The following is a 20150-nucleotide window of genomic DNA, read 5'->3' as shown; positions in this document are numbered from 1 at the left end:
GAGCTTTATTAAAAATATGTATGTTAGGAATCATAATATATACTGGAATGCTGAATTCTTTTTTAATTTATAAAATATATTTCCTCTGTCTATTTACATTCATTCAGATTGCATTTGGGGAACAGGTACCAAACACTGAGTGTATTTTAAATGCTTATTAGTCTTAATGATTCTGAAGACTTTTATTTTTGAAAGAATATGTTTGGTTTGCAAATAGATATCTGCTTCTGTGTACAATATATAACTATAATTATAACCTTGAGTTTCCTTTCATTATAAGACCTTATACCCTTTTTCATTAATTCAGTCATTTTAAAAATATAAGTTAAAAATACAGGTATCCCAATCACTGAGATTGTAGCAGTGAATTGAGACATAGACAAGTTTTCTTTGTAAAACTCATATTCTAGTGGATGAGGACATTAAATAAATTAGAAATTAAGAAATTGACAAGAGAATTTCACAGTGATAGGCCTGTGGTGTAAATAAGCAGAAAAATGAGGTTAAGAGATGAGTCAGGAGAGGAGAAGGCCTTGTGCCTAAAAAAGACTCAACAGGGAGGAACTGAGAATGTTGCCTTTGAGCTGTAATCTGAGTGCCGGGTCAGCTGCTCACAAAACTTGAGCAGACATCTTGACAGGAGAAATCAGACTATAAAGTACCTTCCAGTACTGCTTGCTGCTCTAAGACTGCGTCACTTTTGTTTTGGTCTTGTCTTTCTACCCCAAGGCTCTACACATTCTAATTACATATGCACCACAGGTAAATCTGTAAAAGAAATAAACACAAACATGCTGCTTACACTGTTGTATTTCTACTTTAAAACTCTCTGTGAATGGCTCCCCAAGGCTTAAAGGATAAAAATCTACATTTCTCAAAGCAGCATCCCTAGCTGCTAACATTACACCCTTCCCTACCTCTGCAATTTGAGCTCTAACTGTTCCCAAACATGAGCCTGTTATTCCAGTTAAACTGTTCCAATACAAATTACTATTTCTTGTCTCCACCGTTGTTGTTTAGTTTTCTGGTTTGTTTTGCTTTTAACTGTTTTCTTTAGAATAACCTCCCCCTATAATATATCTCTCTTTTTAGGCCCAGCTCCAATCCCGTATCCTTGATTTGACCACCCAAACTGGGAGTGATCTCTCTTTCTGCAGAACAGTTTCAGCAGTTGTCAGTCCCGTGCAACCTACCTTGTAGTTGTCAGGACTATATACTCTTACCATTTCTATGCATTCACGTGCATATGTCCCGTGTATTGACATAGAACTTAATTGCTGTTTAGTATAGCTCAGCTTTTTTGTATTCATTTATTTCTCTCCAACTGAATACTACATAATACTGCCATGTTCTACACGTCATGGATCCTATGTTTCTTTTTATACACATTATGTGCACAATGGAGTTCCTTTTTTTAAGGTGAAATATGTTGAAACAGTTTTAATTTCCTTTCACTTAAACCTGAAATAACGTATAGAGATTTAAATATAGTAATAAATGCTGCGGAATTAAAATTCTGTTGGCGCTGTGTGTGTAGGGTGATTTACAAAATATCAGGAGAGCCAGTGGACTTAATCATTTGGTTTTCTGGAAAAGAGGAATGCATAGAGTTGAATAATATTGTTACTTCTTTATTTACAAAACTAAGGGACTAAAATCTTGCTAGTTGATCTTCCTTCTTTTACCTTGTGTTTGTATTTAAATGGAAATTGGGAGCCTCTAAACATTACTAATGTGATTATTTTAATAAGTTCTAGTAGCAATTATTACTTAGAAAATCATAAGTAGATTTAAGTTGGTCTGTTTTTTTTAAATTTGTGTTTAACCATTTTAAATCTTCATGTAAGGTAAATTTTCATTTCAGTTTATTAATTTGATGTCATTCATTTATTTATTTTTGTTTTCTTCTTTTCAAGGCCCTGTGGAATCCTACATGCACTGAAGTTTTATTTAAACCAGTACACATTTCAACCTAGGTTAAATCATTGTTCGATAAGAAATGTATCACAAATCTGTGACATGCTAAATATTAAATCAGTTAAATTTTCCATTATTTCATATGTTAGCTATTTCTCAGAATATGTAATACAGAAATGTTTCCATTTCAAATATTTCACACTTCTAAAATTTGTACAGAACTGCATAAAATATTGATGATAGTCTCAACTAACATACTCCTACCTTGTTGTATTTTTAAAAGGAAAACAGTCTTTTATTTTAAAATTACCTCCATATGCAGCTATTCTAAGATGTAATATTCCACTTGGCAGTACATATTTTCTGTTCGACCTTCTCATCCATGTCATTTGTCTCTCTGGTTATAATCTTCATTTAATCTCACCATATATAGTCTGTGTACCTTAGGTAAGTTTGACAACAATTCTAATTTCCGTCATCCTAGGGCTACAGTTCTTATGGAAGAACTAGATTACCTCTCTTTTTCCCTCGCACTGAGAGCAAAAGATAAAAGCAGTGTGTCTTCAAATGATAGAAATAATGAAGTCTTATTCTAACTGTAGAAAGTCAAAAACTTATTCATATCTCTCAGAAGCGATTAAAGTTTATTGGCTGTTGACCTCATATTGAGGGGAGTTTGTTGAATGTGTCATAAAGAAAAGCCTGTCTCCTGGACTTGGCATTGGTGCCTGATTTCTGTGTGTCCTTGTTTATTACCTTTCAATAATATCTCACTTTAATTACCAAATGGCAGGGTGGCAGCAGGACACTCTTAAATGTTGTAGTTTATTGCAAGGCTAAGTGACAGAACCCAGAGAGTGTCTCAGTGTTGCGGTGTAAGACAGCAGAGGAGCCATTGAGCTAAGGAGAGGAAAGCAGGTTTTACTGAATTTTCTATACTTTATAAACAGGCAGTGGAATATTCATGGTTAATGGTAGTGGCATTCAGAAATACGTTATAAAATGTCTTAAGTTATTTGAGCCATTATGTGACATATAATATGCATGATCAAATATCAGGTTTAAGCCATAGTGTTAAAATAAAATGATTAATATATTTATTCACTTGAAAACATTGTATGTGTCCTTGTTGACTTTGCCCTTAAAACATCCTTTTACGATTCAAGATATGAAAACGTTTCTGTTTCTCTAATGGTTTATTCTTTTATTCTGTTCTTATCTCTTTCTATTTATTGCCTTATTTTATATTTGAAACCCTTAAAAATAGATAATGTAAGAAATTCCATTACCTGCAATAAACTCTCCTCTGGTAAAGATTTTTATCAGCTTGAATGGTCAATATCATCTTGCAGAAGAAGAAAGAATTCAATTAAAGATATTTTGCCTGGGATGCAAATAAAAAAATTGTGTTAGCAAGAAGATTAAGGTACTTTTTTTCCTTAAAAGCAATACAGCAGAAACTGTCAATACAGACCAAAAAAGCCACCTAACCTGAAAAGCTACCATGTTTATGACTGTTCTTTAACACTAAGACGTTTCAGACTGCTCCATCAGAAACCTATTTATTTTTTTTCATTGAACTTGGGCTGAATAGACATCAGTGAACATGTTGATAGGTTAATAATTTTATGTTCATGGTGAAATATATTCATAATATCCAACAATATCTATTATGTACTTTGTCCATTTAACTATTACAATGTTTTGTATTTATTTTATTACATTGAAAGTGAAATAAAAAAAGGTATAGAGGGTGGGGTTTTGGGGGGTCTCTTTTGTCTCTGTTTTTTGTTTCTAAGAAAAATGTGTAAGAACCGTTGTAATTACTGCACTATATTCCAGGGTGTAGCAAAACTGAGGTTAATAATTGTTTCTCAAAGAAGCAACAAGAGGCATCAAAGTATATCTGACAACTGCAAATAGCGCAACATCGGTATTTATTGATGAAAGGAAACATTTTGCTGTACTGTTATGCCTGCATTTTTTTCTGAAATATTCTGACAATAATTAACTAAAAGTGAGAGATAGATAAGCTTAATTATATTTATTTTCCAAATAAGGGGAGTCAAATTTGAAGAGGTTAAATGATTTTCTCAAGTTCATGTGATTTTTCTAACAAATGTTAAATCTGTAGATTGCGCTTAGTTGTTCCAGATCAAAAGTCAGGATTTTGTTTTGTTTTCCTGATTTCAGAATGCTAGTGGATTGCATGATTACAAAATTCAATACAGGTTATACATGGATTACATATGCAAATATATAGATACTTGTATATTATACACATATTATACATTATTGATTGCATTTATTTATTTATTTATTTGCTTTTTTAGGGCTGCACTCACAGCATGCGGAGGTTCCCAGACTAGGAGTCCAATTGGAACTACAGCTGCTGGCCTACACCACAGCCACAGAAACTTCAGATCCAAGCCGCGTCTACAACCTACACCACAGCTCACGGCAATGCCAGATCCTTAACCCACTGAGCAAGGCCTGGGAGCCATCCTCCTGCAACTTCACGGTTCCTAGTCAGATTCATTTTCGCTGCGCCACAATGGGAACTCCAAGATTGAATTCATTTTAAATCTACATTATAGGAGTTTTCTTATGGGGCAGTGGGTTGAGTATCCAACATTGTCATTGCAGTGGCCCAGCTTGCTGCTGTGGTGCAGGTTTGATCCATGACCCTGGAACTTCCACGTGTTGTGGGTGTGGCCAAAAGTAAAAAATGAAAAAGCCCTATACACTAGGCATAAATATGATGTTTAAAGATTAAACGTGTAAATGCATAATTGTCTAAGATGTGCAATATATTAACGAAGAAATTACTTTAATAATAGTGAGAATTTTTTTCAAATATAAAGTTCTTTTTTTGTGAGGCAAATAGGTGTTTATTTAAAGAGAGGAGAGCGAGAGGACAGGTGTGGACAAAGCATAGGCACAGGTAGGCTGGGGAGGGGTTGTGGAGAGGGAGAGAGAAAGCCAGAGGCAGAGCAAGAGAGAGAGGGAGAGGGAACCACTAAAGAAGTCCTTAGAAGAAGAACCATGGACAGTTTTGCTGGATGTTATTATTAACACGTATTTTATGTATCTCAGATTATTTTGAAAATTTAATTTTTCATGCCTTGAAATATATTCATGTTAAATGTTCTTGTTTATCATATTTTTAAAGTAATATTCTTGGTTATATTTAGGACATACAGCTATATTTTATTTACTTATTTATTTATCTTTTGGGGGCCATGCCAGTGGCATATGGAGGTTCCCAGGCTAGGGGTTGAAATCAGAGCTACAGCTGCCGGCTTACATGCCACAGCCACAGCAACACAGGATCCGAGCCTAGTCTGTGACCTACACCATAGCTCACAGCAATGCCAGATCCCTGACCCACTGAGCGGAACCAAGGATCAAACCCGCATCCTCATGGATATTAGTCACATTCATTTCTGCTGTGCCGTGACGGGAACTCCTACGGCTGTATTTTAAAAGATTTTTAAATACAGACTCTTAAGTAAGTATATGTTACTATACACATGTGCTTTTTTATTACAACACACATGAATTCTTCCTTGCTAAAATTTTCAAAATTGTATTATTTTCTTAATTGTTTGATATTGCCATTAAGTATCTGTTAGTTGAAAAAACAAAATCTACTTTTCCATATTTAGCTTGCTGCTGGAGACAGGAATGTCCAAATTTAACAACAGGATGCTTTTTGTGATTTTGTGTTTTGTGCCTATATATTTATACTGACTGTTTAAATATAGTTCTGTCATAATTTCTTACATATTATTACTCTTTCTCAAATAAGTATTTGTCCTGGAGCTTTTGGGGGGAACCACAGTCACTGTTATGCAGGCATGTTTAAAAAGAAACTAATACTGACATATATTCGAACATACGTCAGTTTCAGTTAAGGCATGTAGTTGAAACAAGTCCATGTGCAATGATAGACATATCTTTTCCGTTGAAAAGAATTGGTATACTTGATATTAATGAGCATTAAGAGCTGTTAATATCCCATACCTTCCAAGTGATGTCTGTTGGATATCTGAATTTGCATAATACATTTATATCATTAATTATAATTGAAAAGAGTAGGGTGGATAGGCTATAAAATGGAGAAAAAATGAGTCGTTAAAACCCTTCTTACTTTATTTTTTCCCCCAAACCAAACAACTTGAGTATATCTATTGGGTGTTCCCTTAACTCTATTTTGGGAAAGCTTTTCTCTACTTATCTATTCTTCACTTTGAATGTTTTTTATTTTTTTAATTTTTTATTTATTTTTTTGTCTATTGTCCTTTTAGGGCCTCACCCACAGCATATGGAGGTTCCCAGGCTAGGGGTCCAGTTGGAGCTGTTGCTGCTGGCCTAGGCCATAGCCACAGCAATGCCAGATCCAAACCGCGTCTGCGACCTACACCACAGCTCAAGGCAATGCCAGATCCTTAACCCACTGAGCGAGGCCAGGGATGCAACAGGCAACCTCATGGTTCCTAGTCGGATTCGTTTCCACTGCGCCACGACAGGAATTCCATGAATGTTCCTTATTGATGCACATGTAGGAGGTTGATGAACAGGAGGCTCAGATGATAATGAAACATCTTCTAGTGTATGTTCCTATTATCTTAAAGCTGTTTGTTGCATCCTTAATTTATAAACATTAAGGTCAGATTATATACATATACATATATGAAATGAGGGAACCCTTATTTTAAGTTACCTGCTTCTCAAATTCCTTTTTAAAAAGGAGGAAATTTGATGAGGTTGCATGAGCATTCCTGAGGAAGAAAGGGAAACAGCAGAGACAAACATGAAGGCCAAGTAGATTCTAATGGGGAAAAACAAAGCAGCCAGGGTAAAAGGATTGTTGCCATACATCCCCTTAAGAATAAGCTTAGTTTTTTTTTTAATTTCCTTTTTTTTTAATATAAGACTGAGAGATAAAGGAAGTGTCCCTTTACCACTATAAGGAGGAATAGCCAGTAGCTTAAACTTTGATAAACAGTCTAGAAGCCTTATGTACCAATACATTTTGAATATAAATGACTGGCGAGAGTGAAGAAATGTCATGCTTTCCTCCTCAGGCTTTTTGTAGACGATTCTTCATAATGTTGGCAAGATTTTTGACCTGGAAAGAGATTTATGCGTACCATTTTTCACTAAGAATAACGGAGTAAACCTGACAAAACAAGTAACTTCATTTGACAATAAATATACCACATAGATATTTTCTCTGCATCATGAATTGTATATGTGTTAAGAAGAAGTTACTATGTTAACGTAGATTCAAGGTTTAATTTATATTAGTAGTACAACTTTTACACAGCTTTATTTTATGATTTATGTTTTTGGAGATTCCCATCATCAAATAATGACTCGTCTCTTAAAAACTACCTTACCTATTTCAGTACCATACATACATCATAAGTAAAATTTATATATACATAAACACATGCTCTATATTACTGTTGTTCTAATGCTTTGTAATCAGAGTATAATCTTTAGAAACCCAAAAAATATATTTTTTAATTATTTTAGATTTTAAAAGGGAAAAGTATTTAGTAGTAGAATGTGATATATACATTGAAAATTTATGGCTATTTTTCAATTGCAAAAGAGTACTCAGTATCTGGTGAGCTAACACAAAGAATCATATTATCAAATCAGATTCACGCAAATCATAGATCTTACACAACATCATATTTGCACTAACCATTTCCAAAGTCTTGGCAATCAAGCTCAGATGAGAAAGGGGGAAAGGTCTGCCACGTTGAAGGCAGCTCTCCAAGCTCTTTCCTCCCATGTTCACTTGCTGATTCAGAGTAATAGATCTCCAAATGAGGCTTTGTGGGGTTACCTCACACAGTGTGAGAAATATTTCATTCATGAAGTATCTCCATGTTATATCCCAACAATGTGGCATTTTTCAGGGAACCATGCTTATAAATCCATAGATTCTAAGTTTATTCACTCAAGTCAGTCCTTTACCAGGGGCATGGTATTGAAAGTTCCATTGAAGGACCTCCTTCCAACAAGTATTACTAGTTTATATTTTCCTGTAGATCTAGTTTTGTTGACAAGGTTCAGGTTGGTTGCCTCCCTTTTCCCTCTCCCAGAGACGTCTCAGTTGCTGTCACCCCTCTCCCTCCCTCCCTCGTTTGCACATTCCTTCTGAAAATGATACTGTATTGGAATGGAATGATGACCCCAATACAGTGGATTTTTCATTTCTCTTTAAATGAAAGGAAAATGCCTTGTAGAAGAAGTTTGTATGACCAAAATTGCAGTTGTTTTTGGTTTATCTTTGTTGCCAATGTTTCAGAGCACCGTCTGAGGCAAGAGTTAGGAGATTGCTTTTCCTGAAGATTATCTTTTTGTTTCCTTTTATTTTTCACTTACGGCAAGCTTTCATGAATTACAATTTTTGTAAGCCTAGAATTTTGTGATTCATTTGGGAGAAAAAAGTAAAATTCCTTAAAGTTTTCCTGGGTGTATACTGTAATGTACTGAAAATGAGAAGATCCATTTATTTAAATTTGTCATATTTAAAGCTATCAATATGTATTTTATTCTTTGTTTCCATTTGCTGTTTATAGAAAATTGCTCTTACTGGAGCAATAATCCATTCAACTAATTGGAATAGAGTAAATTCTTGGTTTTCTGTCTTCAGTTATACTGTATGTATACCTCATTATATATTTTATTGAATATAAAATGCCTCTCAAGATATTTGGGATGTAGTTTTATTGATGTAAAATCTGTTATTTTACATGTTCTTCCACTTGATATATATCGAAAGTACAGTAGAAAAATTCTCACAAGAGAAAACACATAGAAGGAAAACTAAATCCAATATTTGCCTCCTGGTTTATCTATTCTCCTGCAGCTCCACATGCTGTTATTTCTACCAGGTCTCAGTGTCTTTACTCACATCAATCCCCTAACCTATAGAGCTGTTTCTTTTCTCTAATTTGTTCATTTGGAGAGGAAACCAAGTTCTATATTCCTGTAATTCTCTAGGCATAATTAAACTAATCTCCTCTAAATCACTCTATAGTTCAATAATGGCTAATTGTTGACATTGTTTACTTTTACTATATTTCAAGTGTTGTTTTATAGGCTTTATAGCTTTTAAATGTTTAATTATTCACAGAAGTGTGTGAGGTAGCTCTTGTTACGTGATACCATTTTGCAAGCAATTAGGCTGTAATATGGAAAAGTTAATACATTTGAAATTATGCTGCTTGAAAGTAACTTAGGATGTTTTAAAGTATAGGCCCTTGGGATCCAGAGCCTGTACTTTATTCTTATATATTTTACGTTTGAAGTATAGTTGATTTACAATGTTATCTTACTTTCCAGTGTATACCAGAGTGCTTAAATGCTTTTATAGGTTAAACTTCATTTTAAATTACTGTAAAATATTGGCTATATTCCCTGTCTGGTTCAATATATCCTTGTAGCTTATTTATTTTATAGATAGTAGTTTTTAGCACCAATCCTTATTTTGCCCCTGCTCTCTTCTCTCTCCCTGCTGGTAACCATTATTTTTTTCACCGCATTTGTGAGTCTGTTTCTTTCTTGTTACATTCACTGGTTAATGGTATCCACATATATGTGATATCATACAGTATTTGTCTTTTCTCTGTATGACTGACTTCACTAAGCATACGCTCTTCAGTTTCACCCATGTTGTTGCAAATGACAGAATTTCACTTTTATGGCTGAGTGTATTACATCGTATATAAATGTATCACATATTCTTTATCCATGCATACAGATGAACACTTAGTTGCTTCCATATCTTGGCTATTAGAAATAATGCTGTTGTGAACATTGGGATACATGCATCTTTTTGAATAGTGATTTTAGTTTGCTTGCATATAAACCCAGGAGCGGAACTGCTAGAAATCATGGTGGTTCTACTTTCAGATTCTTAAGGAAACTCCATACCTCCATAGTGGCCATCAATTTGTGGTTCTACATAAATTTACACTTCCCCTCTCTCCACAACCTTACCAACATTTGTTATTTGTGATCTTTTTGATGAGGTCTTTCTAGCAAGTATGAGGTGCTTTCTCATTGTGGTTTCGATTTGGATTTCTCTGATGATTGGAATGTTAAGCATCTGTTTGTGTACATATTGATCATCTATTTTTTTTTTGAAAAAAAAAAGTCTATTTAGATCTTCTGCCCAATTTTTTATTCAGGTTTTGGTATTGAAGTATATGAGCTATTTATATGTTTTTGATAATAGCTTTTTATTGGTCATATCTTTTTCAACTGTTTTTCTCTATTGAGTAGGTTGTCTTTCCATTTTGCCCAAGGTTTCCTTTGCTATGCAAAACTTTTTAAACCTTTAATTAGATGCCATTTGTTTATTTTTGCTTCTGTTTCCTATGGCTTAGGAGACAAGGTCGAAGAAAATATTGCTATGATGTATATTGAAGAGTGTTCTGTCTGTGTTTTCTTCTAGGGGTGTTGGGGTTTCTGGTCTCATGTTTAGGGTCTTTAATCCATTTGCAGTTTATTTTGTATATGATGTGAAGGAATGTTCTAATTTCCTTCTTTTACATGTAGCTGTCCAATTTTCCCAGCACTACTTATTTAAAGAGACTGTCTTTTCTCCATCATGTATTTTCGCCTCCTTTGTTGTAGATTAATTAACCATAAGTGTGTGGGTTCTTTCTGGGCTCTCTGTTCTGTTCCATGTATCTTTGTGGCTGTTTTTATGCCAATTCCATACTGTTTTTTTTTTTTTAAACTTACGACTTTATTTAGGGCAGATTAAGGTGCAGAGTAAATAGGAGAGAATGTCCAGATTTCCCATCTGGCTCCCCTCTGCACACAGGCATGCCCCCCCCCAATCTGTAGCCCACTCCCAAGGGGATCTTGCTGATAGACCAGCATCAACACATCACGATCACTTGGTATTGTAAATTCTGTGGGTTTGGCCCTTCTTTTTTAAAATTGCAGTCGATTTACAATATTGTGTTAATTTCTGCTGTACAGCAAAGTGCTTCAAGTGTATATAAACACACACACTTTCTTTTTAAAATATCCTTTTCCATTATGGTTTATCACAAGGACATTAATTTTTTTTTAATTTATTTATTTTTCCACTGTACAGCATGGGGGCCAAGTTACACTTACATGTATACATTTTTTTCCACCCTTTTTTCTGTTGCAGTGTAAGTATCTAGACATAGTTCTCAATTCTACTCAGCAGGATCTCATTGTAAATCCATTCCAAGTTGTATCCAATAACCCCAAGCTCCCGATCCCTCCCATTGCCTCTCTCTCCCCCTGGGGAAGCCACAAGTCTATTCTGCAAGTCCATGATTTTCTTTTCTGTGGAAAGGTTCATTTGTGCCACATATTAGATTCCAGATATAAGTGATATCATATGGTGTCTGTCTTTCTCTTTTTGACTTATTTCACTCAGTATGAAAGTCTCTAGTTCCATCCATGTTTCTATAAATGGCATTATGTCATTCTTTTTTATGGCTGAGTAGTATTCCATTGTGTATATATACCACTTCTTCCTAATCCAGTCGTCTGCCAGTGGAAATTTGGGTTGTTTCCATGTCCTGGCTGTTGTGAATAGTGCTGCAATGAACATGTGGGTGCATGTGTCTTTTTCAAGGAAACTCTTGTCTGGATATATGCCCAAGAGTGGGATTGTGGGGTAATATGGAAGTTCTATCTATAGATTTCTAAGGTATCTCCAAACTGTTCTCCATAGGGGTTGTACCAGCTTACATTCCCGCCAACAGTGCAGGAGGGTTCCCTTTTCTCCACAACCCCTCCAACACTTGTTATTTGTGGACTTATTAATGATAGCCATTCTGACTGGTGTGAGGTGGTATCTCATGGTAGTTTTGATTTGCATTTCTCTTATAATCAGCGATGTTGAGCATTTTTTCATGTGTTTGCTGGCCATCTGTATATCTTCGTTGGAGAACAGTCTATTCAGGTCTTTTGCCCATTTTTCCATTGGGTTGTTCCATTGGCTTTTTTGCTGTTGAGTTGTATAAGTTGCTTGTATATCCTAGAGATTAAGGCCTTGTCCATTGCATCGTTTGAAACTATTTTCTCCCATTCTGTAAGTTGTCTTTTTGTTTTCTTTTGGTTTCCTTTGCTGTGCAAAAGCTTTTCAGTTTGATGAGGTCCCATGGGTTTATTTTTGCTCGTATTTCTGTTGCTTTGGGAGACTGACCTGAGAAAATATTCATGAAGTTGATGTCAGAGAATGTTTTGCCTATGTTCTCTTCCAGAAGTTTGATGGTGTCTTGTCGTATATTTAAGTCTTTCAGCCATTTTGAGTTTATTTTGGTGCATGGTGTGAGGGTGTGTTCTAGTTTCATTGCTTTGCATGCAGCTGTCCAGGCTTCCCAGAAATGCTTGCTGAATAGACTTTCTTTGTCCCATTTTATGTTCTTGCCTCCCTTGTCAAAGATTAATTGACCATAGGTGTCAGGGTTTATTTCCGGATTCTCTATTCTGTTCCATTGGTCTGTCTGTCTGTTTTGGTACCAATACCACACTGTTTTGATGACTGTGGCTTTGTAGTATTTCTTGAAGTCTGGGAGAGTTATGCCTCCTGCTTGGTTTTTGTTTCTCAGGATTGCTTTGGCGATTCTGGGTCTTTTGTGGTTCCATATAAATGTTTGGATTGTTTGTTCTAGTTCTGTGGAAAATGTTATGGGTAATTGGATAGGGATTGCACTGAATCTGTAGATTGCTTTGGGTATTATGGCCATTTTTACAATATTTTTCCAATCCATGAACATGGAACATCTTTCCACTTCTTTACATCTTCTTTAATTTCTTCGATTAAAGTTTTAGAGTTCTCAGCATATAAGTCCTTTACCTCCTTGGTCAGGTATATTCTGAGGCATTTGATTTTTTGAGGTGCAATATTAAAAGGTATTGTATTTTTGAATTCCTTTTCTAATATTTCATTGTTGGTATATAGAAATGCAATGATTTCTGAATGTTGATCTTATATCCTGCTACTTTGCTGAATTTATTAATCAGTTCAAGCAGTTTTTGGGTTGAGTCCTTAGGGTTTTCTATGTATAGTATCATGGCGTCTGCATACAGTGACAGTTTTATCTCTTCTCTTCCTATTTGGATGCCTTTTATTTCTTTTGTTTGTCTGATTGCTGTGGCTAGGACTTCCAAAACTATGTTGAAGAGCAGTGGTGAGAGTGGGCATCCCTGTCTCGTTCCAGATTTGAGTGAGAAGGCTTTCAGTTTTTCTCCATTGAGTATTATATTTGCTGTGGGTTTGTCATAAATGGCTTTGATTATGTTCAGGAATGTTCCCTCTATACCCACTGTGGTGAGAGTCTTGATCATGAATGGATGTTGGACTTTGTCAAATGCTTTTTCTGCCTCTATTGAGATGATCATATGGTTTTTGACTTTTCTTTTGTTAATGTGGTATATGAAGTTGATTGATTTGCATATGTCAAACCATCCTTGTGAACCTGGGATGAACCCTACCTGGTCATGGTGTATGATCTTTTTGATATGTTGTTGGATTCAGTTGGCTGAGATTTTGTTGAGAATTTTTGCATCTATATTTTTCAAAGATATTGGCCACTAGTTTTCTTTTTTGGTGGTATCTTTGGTTTTGGAATTAGGGTGATGGAGGTGTCATAGAATGTCCTTGGGAGTGTTCCTTCTTCTTCAACCTTTTGAAAAAGTTTAAGGAGGATGGGCACCAGATCGTCTTTATATGTTTGATAGAATTCACCTGTGAAGCCATCTGGTCCTGGACTTTTATTTGTAGGGAGTGTTTTTATGACATATTCCTTTTCATTTCTAGTGATCAGTCTGTTCATTTGGTCTTTTTTGTCTTGATGCAGTTTTGGCAGGCTGTAAGATTCTAGATGACTGTCCATTTCTTCCAGATTGTCAAATTGTTGGCATATAGTTGTTCATACTATTATGGTTTTTGTATTTCTGCAGTATCTGTTGTGATCATACTGTTTTGATTACTATAACTCTGTAGTATAGTTTGAAGTCTGGGAGCATGTTACCTTCAGCTTTGTTCTTTTTTTTCAAGATTAATTTGCAAGTTTGAATTATTTGTGGTTTCATATAAATTTTAAAATTATTTGTTCTAGTTCTGTGAAAAATATCTAGGATATCTTTTGGTAGAGACTTAACTAAACATGTATCTTGCTTTAGGTAATATGGCCATTTTAACAATATTAATTCATACAATAAATTTAATGTTAATCTTAATAATATTAACTCCAAATATGGAATATATTTCCATTTCTCTACATCATCTTCAGTTTCCTTCATCAGTCTCTTATTATTTTCAGAGTATAGGTTTTTACTTCCTTGGGGAAGTTTATTTCTGGGTATTTTTATTCTTTTTGATGCATCTTTTTTTTATGGCTGCACCCATTCTTATGGAAGTTCCCAGGCTAGGGGTTGAATCAGAGCTGCAGCTGCCAGCCTACACCATAGCCATAGCAATGCCAGATCTGAGCTGCATCTATTACCCACACTTCTGCTCACAGCAATGTGAGATCCTTAACCCACTGAGCTGGGCCAGGGATTGAACTCATGTCCTCATGGATACTAGTTGGGTTCCTTACCTCTGAGCCACAATGGGAACACCTTTTTGTTGCAATTTTAAATAGGGTTATTTTCTTGATTTATCTTCACCTGTAATGTGGCAGCTTTTGAGGGAAAGAGAGTAGATGGCAAATAGTGCAATGCATCTTAAAACTCCACTCAGAAATGTCACAAAACACTTCCACTCACATTTCTTTGGTCAAAAGAGAGTGAGTCATATGGTTACAGCTAACTAACTCCCAGTAGGTAGGGAGGACCAACCAATTATATGACCAGAAACAGGAAAACCACAAAAACTGACACAAAACATCAATGCCTACTATTATGTTTGTTTTCTTTTCTCTGAAATAATCCAGTGTTAATTAAAATGTGGAAATTATTACTTGGTAAATATACTGACCAAGAAATCCTTTGACTCCATTGAATTTTTTTTCAGGAAAATCTAATTCAAAAATTTCTGATCCTGTGAATACCTTTCTTTAAAATATCGTGTACATAATGATATTTCAATTTTTGACATATGTCATAAATATGTTCTTAAGATACATTTTTTCAGTTATATTTCATTCCACTAGACTTTGAAATATTTCTAGTATTATAAATTTCTGTTTATCATCCACAGTCAACTGAGTTGCCTATAATTTGTTGACGTTACCTCAGTATTACTCAAGCTTATTAAAATATGTTAAAACTATCTTAAAATAAATGATTATGCCCATACATATAATAGAGAGTTTTTTCAGGATTATCTAATGTTATGATACCTAAGTATCATTAGTGTACTTGTCTGAATAATTCATGGTGACAGTGTTATTCCAACATGTTTTTTAGTCATTTATCGCCTTACAACTTTATCATTAAGCACATTTTTTTTCCTCTGTAAGAATCTCTAGAGATTTTAAGTGCTGAGTATAATATTTTAAATGTGTGAACAAAAATGACTTTCTTGTTCCCAAATAATATGCTGTGCTGATCCAGAAAGAGATAATTTGTGTCAACTGAAACAAATAGGTTTCCTGTAAATTTTCTCCCCTCCAATTTAATGTTAAAGTCTTACCAAATTATCTCCTAAATCATGTATTACATTTTCAACTTTTATAATGTGAAAACATCATTTTAAATTCCCACAATAGACAATATACATTTTTATTTAATGAGAAAATTATCTATTAAAATTCTGATTTGTTGGCAAATCAAGCTACATCTTTTTGCTTATTTATTTTTTTAGGGCCACACCTGGGACATATGGAAATTCCCAGGCTAGAGGTCAAATCCAGAGCTGCAGCTGCCTGCTTACGTCACAGCCACAGCAACAGCAACCCTGGATCAGCAACCCTGTCTGGCCTGTGACCTACACCACAGCTCACAGCAATGCAGGATCCTTAATCCACTAAGTGAGGCCAGAGATCAAATCCATATCCTCATGGATACTAGTTGGGTTCCTAACCCACCGAGCCACAGCAGGCACTCCTCTTTTTCCTTTTTGAGTATAAAGTGAAATCCTTAGTGTTATTTATTTCCAGTCTATAATTTGTTGATTCCTACAACACTAATTAATTAAAACTAGTTTCATTGTAAATAAAATAGTTAGGTCAACATTCATCATATCGGTATAGCAGTTAGCATTACCAAAGCCATCATTTACTTTAGCTTTAGTCTAAATGTAATTACACTATACCTTAGTATACATATGAAATTAGTTCTCCCATTTTTAGACTGATTTTTCCCAAATTTATATTCAGAATATCAAAAATAATTAAGTTGGATACTATGAATCAAAACGTTAGAAGTATATATTTTGTGTTCTATTAATATTTATACTTAAGTGTTTATATCATGCACGATGTAAAGAAAATTTGTAAATACTAGAAATAGTATCACCCTATGTTTACTGTCACAATTTCAAATCATATCAACAGAAATTTTAAATACACAAATCATGGAAAGATATTAATCCCTAATGTTTTCAATAATTTTCTAAGTTTTAAGATATAAATTCTGACATTCTTAAGCAATCTTTAGATAATAGAAATATCAAAAAAACAGAAATATCAAAATGAAAATCACCAAATCATTAATAGTTTTTAGTAAGAGGTTATTTTGCATATAAAAAGAGTTTGCAAACTGGTGTCTTCAAAATCAAAAGTTAATGTGAAGCCAAGGGCATCATGTTATAAGGTGACTTGAAAGTGAAAAAGTTGTTTACCCGTCATAATAATTGGTTATTGGAGTGGGTGCTTCTGGATGGCAGGCGATTGGTTTAAAGTGTTTATCTCATACCATTTTTAGGAAGATGACTTGTTTCTATTGTGATTGTCAGAGGCATTTACAAGAAGTAATCTATATTTTGCTTCTGATATAAGATTAGTAGATGTATAAATTTAGTTTTGCTTCTGTGACTTAAATGGTTTTGTCTACTCAGGGAATTCTCAAGTCTGATCTCCATTTTATATTTAACAATATAAAATTGTCTATTCCATTGTGATAAAATTGTTATATTGCATTATCATCATAAACTTGGTCAGTCACATCATTGAGGTCTTCAAGATTTCAAATCCTGATGAATATCATTTGATATGTGAGTGGCTGATGAAAGACACTTAAAATTTTCTGGGAGAGCAAAACACAATAGAGAGGTTAACATGTTGAGTATAAGGAAAATAATATCCAAGGATTTCAAAAGTTCTCAGAGATTCCTAGAAGACAGGGTTTACAATTAAATAATGTAAATGGGTTATAATTAGATTCAAGTTTTAAGTCAACCTACTTTTATTTTAATTATTTACAAAGGTAGTTGATATATTAGAATTCATATATCCCCATGATACTTTAGGATAGGATGAAAATGTAGATTGTGTAAAGTTGAATTTTAACTGAGATAAAACATATTAGTTTCAGGTGTAAAACAGAATGATTTGACATTTTTATACATTTCAAAATGATCGCAATACACCTAGTTATCATCTACCACCATACAAAGTTACAAAGTATTTCTTCTTAATGAAAACTTTTAAGATTTACTTTCTTAACGGCTTTTAGATTTTCAATACAATTGATACTCACCACGATGTGCATTACATCTCCATGACTTATTTTATAACTAAAATTTGTACCTCTCGATACCCCTCAATTATTTCTCCCACCCCAACCACCCTCTACCCTCCTCTCTGGCAGCCATCAATCTATTGTCTGTTGATGAGTTTTGTTTGTTTGTTCCTTTGTTCCATTTTTTTTTAGATTCTACATATAAGTGAGATCATATGGTATTTGTCTTTGTCTAACTTACTTCACTTGGCATAATACTGTCAGGGTCCAATGTTCTCACAAAGGGCAAGATTTCATTCTTTCTATGGCTGAGTAGTTCTGGCTATGATTTCAAATACTACATAGAATAAAAGTGGTAAGAGTAGAATTGTCTTTTTCCTGAATTTAAGGAATAAACTTTGTGCTATTTGCCATTGAGTGTGATATTAGCCATGAACTGGTCCTCTATGGCCTTTATTGTGCTAAGGTATATTCCCTCTATAACCAATTTGTACAGAGTTTTATCATAAGTGGATGTCAAACTGTGTCAAATGTTTTTTCTGCATCTATTGATATAATCATACCATTTTTATTCTTCATTTTGTTAATGGAGTATATCACATTGATTTATTTGCAGATGTTGAACTATCCTTACATCCCGAGAATAAATCCCACTTGATTGTGGCATACAATCCTCATGATATGCACTGCTGAATTTGATTTGCTGATATTTTGTTCAGAGCTTTTGCATCTACATGCATCTTGGATATTGGCTTGTAATTTTCTTTTTGTGTTGTGTCCTTGTCTGGTTTTGGTAGCAGGGTAATCCTGGCTCATAAAATGAGTTTGGAAGTGTTTCTTCCTCTTCCAATATTTGGAATAATTTGTGAAGGATAGCTATTAACTCTTCTTTAAATATTTGGTAGAATTTACCAATGAAACCGTCTTGTCCTGGACTTGTGTTTTTAGGGAGCTTTTTGAATAGTGACTGAATAGCCTTACATGTAATTAGTCAATTCAGATGTTCTATTTCTCTATGACACAGTCTTATAATTGCAAGTTACCAGGAATTTGTCCATTTCTTCTAGGTTGTCAAACATGTTGGCGTATAATTTTATTTAGTAGTCTCTTATAATTCTTTGTATTTCCTTGGTATCTACTGTAATTTTTTTCTTTTTCATTCCTGTTTTAATTTACTTGAACCTTCTATCACTTTTCTTAGTATAACTAATGTTTTGATGATTTTGTTTATCTTTACAAAGAAAAAGATCTTAGTTTCATTGATCTTTTATATTTTTTGCCTCTATTTTATGTCCAATTAGATCTTTATTTCTTTTACTAACTTACAACTTTGTTTATTCTTTTTTTTTAGTTCCTTTAGGTATAAATTTACATTTGCTTACAAAAGTATACTTTGTCGTATTGCTATGTTATCAATAGCTTAAAAGAAAAGAAAGACTCTTTACAAAAAGAAATTGTTAAAGACACAGCAATGTTTTAAATTAAGTCATAATTATATTTATCAGTTCATTCTCTCCCTGTAATTAATTTTTGTTTGCTTCATCTTGGGTTAGAAGCTTATGAATCAATCAGTTTTCCATTAGCCTTTTAGAAATTCTTACCCAGTCCAGGGTTATGGTCTTATTGTTGGAAACCTGAATTTTAGGGTAATGGTTAGGGTCTTTCCCATCAAGCTGTTTGAAGATGATATATTTTTGCCTGTGGTTGATTGTAAATGCTTTTGGAGAAGAATCAAGGGTAAAATGCAACATGCTTAAAGCAACCATGCTTAAAGAAAGAAAAGAAAAAGACAACTTACAGAATGGGAGAAATAGTTTCAAATGATGCAACAGACAAGGGCTTAATCTGTAGAATATATAAGCAACTTATACAACTCAACAGCAAAAAAAGCCAACAACCGAACTGCAAAATGGGCAAAAGACGTGAATAGACTGTTCTCCAAGGAAGATGTACAGGTAGATGGTCAACAAGGACATGAAGAAATGCTCAATGTCACTAATTATTTGAGAATTGCAAATCAAAACTACCAGGAGATACCCCTCACACCAGTCAGAATGGCCATCATTAATAAGTCCACAAATAACAAGTGCTGGAGGGATTGTGGAGAAAAGGGAACCCTCCTGCCCTGTTGGTGGGAATGTAAGCTGGTACAACCCCTATGGAGAATAGTATGGAGGTACCTTAGAAATCTATACATAGAACTACCATATGACCCAGCAATCCCACTCTTAGGCATATAGCCAGACAAAACTTTCCTTGAAAAAGACACATGCACCCACATGTTCATTTCAGCACTCTTCACAGTAGCCAAGACATGGAAACAACCCAAATGTCCATCAATAGATGATTGGAGTAGAAAGATATGGTGTATATATATATATATGCATATATACACACACACACACACACACACACACACACACACACACACACACACACACACACACACAATGGAATACTACTCAGTCATAAAAAAGAACAAAATAATGCCATTTGCAGCAACCTGGATGGAAATAGAGATTATCATACTGAATGAACTAAGTCAAAAAGAGAAAGACAAATACCATATGATATCACTTATA

At 34.3% G+C, this 20150-nt stretch overlaps 1 protein-coding gene across 8 annotated transcripts in view; it reads left to right on the top strand.

Moving 5' to 3' along the window:
- Positions 1-20150, top strand: part of CCSER1 (coiled-coil serine rich protein 1) — a 1224168-nt gene that overhangs the window by 669464 nt on the left and 534554 nt on the right. Inside the window, exon 10 of one of the 8 annotated variants that reach the window (XM_003129320.5) lies at positions 1917-3022. The exons of 6 other annotated variants lie outside the window; for them this stretch is intronic. In XM_003129320.5, coding sequence (XP_003129368.4) covers positions 1917-1976 — 60 coding nt within the window. In that variant the 3' untranslated portion in view covers positions 1977-3022. Of the gene's footprint in view, positions 1-1092; positions 1543-1916; positions 3023-20150 lie in introns of those variants that run through there. One more of the 8 variants, XM_021100743.1, reaches the window with a different exon arrangement.

This window comes from Sus scrofa, chromosome 8 (assembly GCF_000003025.6).
Source record: "Sus scrofa isolate TJ Tabasco breed Duroc chromosome 8, Sscrofa11.1, whole genome shotgun sequence".
Taxonomy (NCBI): domain Eukaryota; kingdom Metazoa; phylum Chordata; class Mammalia; order Artiodactyla; family Suidae; genus Sus; species Sus scrofa.
The sequence above is the reverse complement of the archived record's forward strand: the minus strand, read 5'-3'. Positions and strand labels throughout refer to the sequence as shown.